Source organism: Artibeus jamaicensis, unplaced genomic scaffold (genome assembly GCF_021234435.1).
Source record: "Artibeus jamaicensis isolate MK-2021 breed Jamaican fruit bat unplaced genomic scaffold, CSHL_Jam_final scaffold_537, whole genome shotgun sequence".
NCBI classification, from domain to species: domain Eukaryota; kingdom Metazoa; phylum Chordata; class Mammalia; order Chiroptera; family Phyllostomidae; genus Artibeus; species Artibeus jamaicensis.
This window is the reverse complement of record NW_026522047.1, coordinates 1,596,582-1,605,567: the sequence shown is the minus strand read 5'-3', so window position 1 is coordinate 1,605,567 and position 8,986 is coordinate 1,596,582. Positions and strand designations below refer to the sequence as shown.

The following is an 8,986-nucleotide window of genomic DNA, read 5'->3' as shown; positions in this document are numbered from 1 at the left end:
ATGGAGCCCGGGACCCCTCCGAGGGCAGCGGCAGCTTCCGGGATGAGCCACGAGCCCAGCAGTGTGTGGGCCACCAACAGGGTAGGTCTCCCACCCTGCACCGCCTCCTCCAGCCCAGAGGCCCCACGCCAGCTTTACCCTGATCCTTGCAAGGACCCCTAAATGCCCACACTGCCCCACAAACCCCCCACACTCTGCCCTCTGACCATCCTCAGCTCCCTCCTCCCTGCACTAACCCCACTTCCTCCCCACCAGGCCGCTGCCCCCAACGCCATTCCCATCTGGAGCCCTGTCCCTGCCAGGACTGATTGCCCTGTAAGACAAACGTCTTTGGAGGGGGGGGCCCTGGGGGGAGGGGCGGGGCCAGAGGCAGCCTCTGGGGGCGGGAGGCTGTGAGAGTGGCCCACGGGGCTTTGTGGGGAGGTAGGGGGGGAACCAAAAGGTACATGAAGCTTCAACTCCTCATTCCCACTCAGAATACCGGGGGCATCTCCTGGACCCATGCCAGGCCTCCTGAGAGGGGCTCAGGGGGACCCCCGGGCCTCCGGCACCCCCCACTCCAACACCTGAGTCCTGGCTCACAGGGTTCTTGGGTTCTGCTCACCCAGTGCTGCCTGGCAGCTGGGAGAGGCTCCTCTGAGTCAGCCCCCTGGGGTGGCCCCGCCTGTGAGTCCCATCGCAGCCCTGACTCACGTGCTGGGAACACTCGCTTGGCTTGGGGGCCAGGGGCCCGGGAGGGGCGCCAGGAAGGCCCAGCCAGCCCTTGAGGCCTCTGCAGAGGTGTCAGGGAGTGGGGAGCTGGTGTCCTAGGCTTCCAGCATCTGGGGACTGGAGGGCTATGCCCCGGGGCGCGAGCTTCTGAGGTCTCACAGCCACGGAGGACAGTGACAAGGACTCCATAGGGCCTCTTCTAGCCTAAGCCTCGTGTCCTCAGTCCTGACCCTTAGCGCTGACCCCTGACTCCTAATAGTGACTCTGTGCTTTTTTTAATGGTCAGCCCTCACCTAGGCCCCCATCAGCCTCCAGGTTGGTCCCCGGGAGCCGCCTAGAGCACAGCAGGGTCTGGCTGACTCACCCTCCCCACCCCCCCTCGGCCCAGGGGCCCAGCAAGGCCTTCTCGGTCAGGGAGCAAATCTGGGCCCAGACCCTGCAGCCAGGTCCTGGCAGGGGCTGAAGGAGGAGGCGGCCAGGCCTGGATCTGGGCCTGTTCTTCCACCTAAATTCCACCTTAAGTAGGCGGCGGCCCCTCCCTCCCACCTGGCTCAGGTGTCCCCGCCCCCAGCCGAGCTCGGGGCTGGGCGGGCGTCTGTCTCCCAGCCAGCCGGGGAGGGAACTTCAGGGACAGGGCCGCTCCGGACGACACCTGAAGACAGTTCGGGCTGGAGGCGTCCACAGCGGCCCAGGCCAGGCGGCCCCGGCCCCGCGTGCCTGCCGCCATGCAAGACGGCAACTTCCTGCTGTCGGCCCTGCAGCCCGAGGCCGGCGTGTGCTCCCTGGCGCTGCCCTCAGACCTGCAGCTGGACCGCCGGGGAGCCGAGGGGCCCGAGGCCGAGCGGCTGCGTGTGGCCCGCGTTCAGGAGCAGGTCCGCGCCCGCCTCCTGCAGCTGGGCCAGCAGCCCAGGCACAATGGATTGGCGGAGCTCGATGGGGCAGCCAGAGGTAGGCGGAAGCCAGCAGGGCGGGCGCCGGGTGGCAGAGGTGGTCTCGGCGGTGGTCTCGGTGGCAGAGGTGGTCTCTGGCCTGGTGGCCAGGCCAGAGGCCTCGGTGAGGCCGGCTCCAGGGTTCAGCTCCCTGACTCACTGGGGCCCTGCACTGAGTCACCCACCCCGCCCAAAAGGGTGTGGGAGAAGCCATGGGTGGGGCTCCCTACCACCCCCCGGGGCCCAAGGGGTCCTCTTGGCCAGGCCTGGCTGGGACCGCCTGCCCCTCGGCCCTGAACCCCCAGGGGCTGACGGGGTGGTTGGCACATGGCACACGGCAGGCCTGCCTCTGGGGGCACACCTGCAGCACACCTGGCACACGTCCTGCCCCCATGACAGGCTCACACACGGCCCCCGAGACAGGCGGACATCAGTGCCAGGGAGAGAGACGTCCTGGCTCCGTTGCCCTGCCCACCCCCGTGCCCCACAGGAACGGGCAGACAGAGACGTGAGGGCGGGCCTGGGGATCCTGGACGCGTGCCACCCGCCTGCCCGTCCGACCAGGGTCCCCTGCGGAACTGCAGGGGAGGCCCCACTGCAGTGACCCAGATCCTCCCCGTGACAACAGCGGGTGGGGGTGGGGGGCTCAGTGCCAGGCAGACCGCCCTGTGTAGGAATCCTGGCTCCACTGAATACATGTGCGCACACAGGTGTGCGTGTGAGTGTGCACACAGGTGTGCATCCTGTGTGAGCACGAGTGTATGCCTGCCATGACTGTTAATGCCATTTCCTCACTCACCAAGCCACAGCAGCAGGGACCAGGGTTAGGAGCCTCCCAGGGTGACAGGGGCAGAGACCTTGGCCCACAGTGTTTCCCGTGAAGGTCAGCCAGCACAGGGGTCACCAGGGCAGCCCAGGTCCCTGGGTCCTCCCCCACCCCCAGGCCTCAGCCTCCCTGATGGCCTGGGTGGCACCCAGGGGTCATGGGGTGGAGGGTGGAGCAGAGAAGGGTTAATTACCACCCTGGCTGCCCTGCCAATTAGGGGCAGGAGGATTATAATTTGGGGTGGGGGTAAGGTCCCCAGGCTGAGTCTGCTCACGTCAAAGGGTTAATAGCCCTGCCTAGGAGCTTCATTAACCAGGGCAGGTCTGAGACAGAGGCCAGAGGGTGGGCAAGGCCCCTTGCCTTCACCCCGACCTGAGTACCCTGGGGAGACCAGGCCGATCCCCACAGGTGTGGCCCCAGCTGGAACCCCCCCCTGGCAGGCGAATCCCCCAGGCAGCCCCTGCCTGTCCCGTTGCTCTGCCTTGGTTTGCCCCCACCATCTGTCTATCCACCCAGTTGTCTGCTCAGCATCCTTAGCAACCCTGTCACCCTCCAGTCTGTCTATCTGTCCACCCACCCATCCTCACCACAGCCCATCTCCCATCTCTCCACCCCCCGCCCACCCCACCGGTCTGTCCACTCACCACAGAGTCAGGCTGGCGCCAGGGCCCTCGGTTTGTAAGTGGCTGGGCAGCCTGGGTGTGGCTCTGCCAGGTGGGACAGGGGACCGCCCCTCAGGACAGACTGGTCCAGGGACACTGTCAGTGAGCAAAGCCTTGCCTTGTGTGGCCACAGCACGGGACGGGCTCCCAGGAGGTCACTGTGGCTTCCTGGAGGAGGGGCCCTGGCAGAGACTGGAGCGCTGATGCAGGGTCCCTGGCACACTGCCCAAGGGGCTGGAGGTCATCGGGCCGAGCACATCTGTTCCCCAGCACAGCTGGAGGAGACGGAGGCTGTGGCAGAGAGGCCACCAGGGCTGACATCAGAGGAGACAGATGAGGCGATGGCAGGGACCAGGGCCAAGGCCCCTGCCCCCCACCCCCTGCCCCTGGTCCCAGGGTCCAGGGCACAGGCAGGGCACCAGTGCTTTGCCGTCCGGCCCGGCCAAGCTCCCACGGTCCCTGTCCGCAGGCACGTCGTGGGGCCAGTTCCACACTCTGCAGACAGGCTTCAGCTCCCGCTCTCAGGGCCAGAGTGGGGACAACACCTCGGTGAGTGACACTCGCTCCAGCGGGAGAGCTGGGGATCTGCGGTCTCAGGGGGACGGTTCTGGGGGAGGCCGTGATCCCCAGGGTCAGGGAGAGCCTCAGCCCCGCCTCACTGCCCCCCACCCATCCGGTCCGCAGAGTTTCCGGCCGATCGCCAAGCCCTCCTACAGCCCGGCCGCCTGGTCCTCCCGCTCGGCGGTGGACCTGAGCTGTGGTCGGAGGCTGAGCTCCGCCCACAACGGGGGCGGCGCCTTCGGGGTGGCAGGGTATGGAGGAGCCCAGCCCACCGCATCCCTGAGCACCCGGCCCGTGTCCTTCCACGAGCGCGGAGGTGGCGGAGGCAGCCGGGTGGACTACGACACCTTGTCCCTACGCTCACTGCGGCTGGGGCCTGGGGGCCTGGACGACCACTGCAGTGTGGTGTCCGAGCAGCTGGAGCCCGCGGCCACCTCCGCCTACAGGGCCTTTGCCTACGAGCGCCAGGCCAGCTCCAGCTCCAGCCGGGCAGGAGGCCTGGACTGGCCCGAGGCTGTGGAGGGGCCGCCGCCCGGCCGGACTATCCGTGCCCCCGCCATGCGGACCCTGCAGCGATTCCAGAGCAGCCACCGCAGCCGTGTGGGGGCTGGGGCAGTGCCGGGGCCCACCCTGGAGCCCGTGGCCCGAGCACCCTCGGTGCGTAGCCTCAGCCTGGGCGATGCCGGCCACCTGCCAGACATGCGTGGGCTGGACAGCTATGGCGGTCAGCGCACTCTGCAGAGGCTCAGCAGTGGGTGAGCTTGGCCTGGCGTGGGGAGGGGGCTGCCGCCGTGGCCCCAGGCATCCCCAGGGTCAGCCTGACCCTTGGCCCCTGTCTCTGCAGCTTCAATGACATTGACTTGCCCTCGGCAGTTAAGTACCTCATGGCCTCAGACCCGAACCTGCAGGTGCTCGGAGCAGCCTACATCCAGCACAAGTGCTACAGCGACGCTGCGGCCAAGAAGCAGGTGACCGCCCTGTGAACACTCTGCTGACCCCAACTCTCACTGACCTCTGGTCCCTAACCATCCGCCCCATCCGCCAGCTGACTGGGCACACTCCACCCTGCCCAGAGCCTCCTCTGCAGGGGGGGAGCAGGAGGAAGTGCTGTGCACACCTCCACACACACCCACATGCCTCTGCACAGCTGAACAACCTTGCACACACCTTCACACCTCTGTGCACACCTCCGTACACACCTACATACCTCTACACACCTGCAAAACCTGCACACACCTTCACACCTGTGCACATCTTTGCATGCATCTGTATACCTCTGTGCACATCTCCATGCACACCCACACACCTCTGCACACCTGCACAACCTGCACACACCTTCATGCCTGTGCACATCTTTGCACACATCTGCACACCTGTACACACATTCACTCCTCTGTGTACACCTCCACACACACCTGCGCAACCTACGCACACCCTCACACCCCTTCACACCCCTTCATACCTCTGTGCACAGCTCTGCACACACCTGCACGCCTGCATAGTGCGCACAGGTGTGTCAACCTGGTGTGCCTGTGCCCGCAGGCCCGCAGCCTCCAGGCTGTGCCCCGGCTGGTGAAGCTCTTCAACCACGCCAACCAGGAGGTGCAGCGCCACGCCACGGGCGCCATGCGCAACCTCATCTACGACAACGCGGAGAACAAGCTGGCCCTGGTGGAGGAGAACGGCATCTTCGAGCTGCTGCGGACGCTGCGGGAGCAGGACGACGAGCTGCGCAAGAACGTCACAGGTGCCCCCGCCGCCCCGCCTCGCACCACGCTGGCCCTCCGCCTGCTCTGTCTCTGTGCCCGCCCACCCTGTCCCTTGGCTTCCTTCGGTTCCCGTGACTGCCCCTGTGGCAGCACTCCAGTGCCCAGGGCCACGTCCCCAGGGTCTGCTGCAGCCTGGGGCCCTGCAGGTCACACTCCAGCTGTCCCCAGTGGGCTCCCGGGTGAGGCTCAGCATGACAGGTGAGCCCTGGGGGAGGTTAGAGGCTTCCTCTCAGCATCCAAGGAAGAGCTGGAGGGATTGCCAGGCTGCCCCTGACCATGGCTTTGGCCCCACCTGCCGCAGGGATCCTGTGGAACTTGTCCTCCAGCGACCATCTGAAGGACCGCCTGGCCCGAGACACGCTGGAGCAGCTCACAGACCTGGTGCTGAGCCCGCTCTCGGGGGCCGGGGGCCCACCCCTCATCCAGCAGAACGCCTCCGAGTCGGAGATCTTCTACAACGCCACAGGCTTCCTCAGGTGGGCCACGCAGGGGGCAGTGCTGGGCAGGGGGCAGCAGGCCGGGGGCAGGAACGGGAGCCCCAGAGGCCTGATGGCAGGGCAGAGACGGCCAGGGAGCTGGGAGCTGGTGCAGGAGGTGACCAGGTGTGATGCCAGCAGACTCAGGTGTCATTAAGTCAGGGCTTGACCTGACCTTCATAACCTCTGAAGGCTTCCAGGTGTGGATGAGATGCTTGTGCGGGGGGGCCTGGGCCAGCAGGGACCAGGGCAGGAGGGGCTCAAAGGACCTTCAGCCCCTGAGTTCAGGTCCCTGTGGGAGTGGGATCTTCCTGGGGGTCCCCAGGGGTGTCTCTGATTTGCCTCCTTCCACAGGAACCTCAGCTCAGCTTCCCAGGCCACTCGCCAGAAGATGCGGGAATGCCACGGGCTGGTGGACGCCCTGGTCACCTACATCAACCACGCCCTGGACGTGGGAAAGTGCGAGGACAAGGTGAGGGGCGACCAGTGCGGAGGGGGCGGGGGGGCCAGCTGGTTCTGACCACAGTCTGCCCACCACAGAGCGTGGAGAATGCTGTGTGTGTGCTGAGGAACCTGTCCTACCGCCTGTACGACGAGATGCCGCCATCAGCCTTGCAGCGTCTCGAGGGCCGGGGCCGCAGGGACATGGCCGGGGCACCACCCAGCGAGGTGGTGGGCTGCTTCACGCCGCAGAGCCGGCGACTTCGAGAGGTGGGCTCAGGCACCGAGCGGGCAGGGGCAGGGAGCCTGGCCTGACCTTGGCTGACCCTCCGCACCTTCCCACCCAGCTGCCCCTCACTGCCGACGCACTGACCTTTGCCGAGGTGTCAAAGGACCCTAAGGGCCTTGAGTGGCTGTGGAGCCCCCAGATCGTGGGCCTGTACAACCGCCTCCTGCAGCGCTGTGAGCTCAACCGGCACACGACGGAGGCGGCCGCAGGGGCCCTGCAGAACATCACTGCCGGAGACCGCAGGGTGAGGGGCCACAGAGCAGGTGCCCAGGCTGAGGGGACCCACACCTGGCCACCTGCAGGGGACTTGAGGGGCACACGGGGGATGGGAGCCTGCTCTCCGGGAGTTTGCGGTCTGTTGGGGGAGGAACAGCAGACAAACACAAACTCGTGGACGGACCAGAGAGGAAAAAAGGCAGGAGAGTGATGGACTCAGAGCTGGGCAGGAGGGACAAGAAAGAGGATGTCCAAGCGGCAGCAGGAGTGAGGCCAGCGTCCCAGATGGGACAGGCCTTGGGGCCGTGAGCTTTCAGGCTCGGCACTAGGTCTGAGTGGAGGTGCCCGGGAGGCCCACGCCGACCCGGGCCTGACCGGAATCGCACTCCGTGAGGTCCTGGCTGGGGTGCGCGAGGGATGGGAGCCTGTCCCGCCTCAGTTTCACCACCAGGGGACCATGAGGATACAGAGGGGGTGCCGGTGCCTTCACCTGCTCTCACCAGCCCCTCCTCCTCCTTCAGTGGGCAGGTGTGCTCAGCCGCCTGGCTCTGGAGCAGGAGCGCATCCTGAACCCGCTGCTGGACCGTGTTCGCACGGCTGACCACAACCAGCTGCGCTCGCTGACCGGCCTCATCCGGAACCTGTCCCGGAACGCCAGGAACAAGGACGAGATGTGTGAGTCAGCGGGCGGTGTGGGGCCCCGCCCTCGCCTGAGGGGCTCTCCCCTGGACCTGGTCCGTGTTGCTGCCGGGCTGGCTTCTCGCCAGCTCTCTGGGGCTGGGAGTGGGGCCAACACTGACTGCCTGGCCTCCCTCAGCCACCAAGGTGGTGAGCCACCTGATTGAGAAGCTTCCAGGCAGCGTGGGTGAGAAGTCCCCTCCGGCCGACGTGCTGGTGAACATCATTGCCATACTCAACAACCTGGTGGTGGCCAGTCCCATCGCGGCCCGAGACCTGCTGTACTTTGACGGGCTCCGGAAGCTGGTCTTCATCAAGAAGAAGCGGGACAGGTGAGGCCTCCCTGCCGCCCTGCCTGCCTTCTGGCTTTGCCTGCCCCCTGCTGACCCCTACCCTCCTTCTCCAGCCCTGACAGTGAGAAGTCTTCCAGGGCAGCCTCCAGCCTTTTGGCCAATCTGTGGCAGTACAATAAGCTCCACCGGGACTTCCGGGCGGTATGTTCCAGCGGCGAGGGCAGCAGGCTGGGCCACGGCGCTGGGGCCGGGGCAGCATGTGGGAGGACTTGCAGACCGGGGTGGAGCTGGAGACCCAGGGAGAGGGGCCCACATCAGCACCCCCGGGAGGTGGGCGGAATGCAGGGTGGCTTGCACCCTCTCACTCACCCCCTTGCTCCCAACTGCAGAAGGGTTATCGGAAGGAGGACTTCCTGGGCCCATAGGCAAGGCCTTCCTGGAGGAGGAGGACACACCTTGGCCCAGCCTCCGAGGGACGGGCTCAGCTCCGCGCCACCTGCCAGCCGGCCTGGTGGAGAAGGCTGACGGCCCAGGGGCCACTTGCTGCCGCCCCGTGTGCAACTTGGAAAGGCCTGGGCCACCAGGGAGGAGATGGGGGGGGAGGGCTTCCAGCTGGGGACTTGGCTTCTGTAGGACAGGGAGTGGGGCAGGGCTTCAGGCTGCTCTGGTGTGTGGGCGTGACCATGGCGGAGGTGGGGCAAGGTGGGTCTGGCAGGGCCCAGCAGTGCATTGGGACAGCCAGAGCTGGGAGTAAATAAAGGTGGTCTTGATGACAGCAGAAACAGTCCTGCGTGTTTTTTGGCCACTCTGACCCCTGGGTATTCGTGTCCCCAAGCATAACCATGCTGTCCTCTGGGCTTACCCACCAGCCTGTCAGGTTGGGGTTGGGGGTTGTCCGATGAAGACAGCAGGCCAGGAGCACCAGAGGCAGGGCACCAGGCAGTGGCCTCAGTGCCACCTGAGGCCCAGACGCAGCAGAGCTGGGGACTTGAGGCATAGAGCAGTGACCACTCCTGACTTTGGTGCTGTCCTGATTATGAGACAAAGGCCCCTAACACTTCTCCGTGCCCTGCCCCCTGGGGGTGCCTGACTGGGGATTGTCCTGCTGTCCATCTGAGGCTTGGGCCCCAGCAGG

General features: G+C 66.2%; 1 protein-coding gene across 1 annotated transcript; it reads left to right on the top strand.

Annotated features, from left to right (window-relative positions):
- Positions 1-8,626, top strand: PKP3 (plakophilin 3). The gene is made up of 15 exons (XM_037163032.2): positions 1-81; positions 256-315; positions 1,473-1,659; positions 3,598-3,677; positions 3,813-4,444; positions 4,534-4,657; positions 5,232-5,436; positions 5,760-5,934; positions 6,289-6,406; positions 6,475-6,645; positions 6,723-6,908; positions 7,402-7,555; positions 7,698-7,890; positions 7,965-8,052; positions 8,241-8,626. The coding sequence occupies exons 1-15, from the start codon at positions 1-3 to the stop codon at positions 8,274-8,276; spliced, it is 2,490 nt and encodes an 829-aa protein (XP_037018927.2). The 3' UTR covers positions 8,277-8,626.
- Positions 8,627-8,986: the final 360 nt, after the last annotated feature.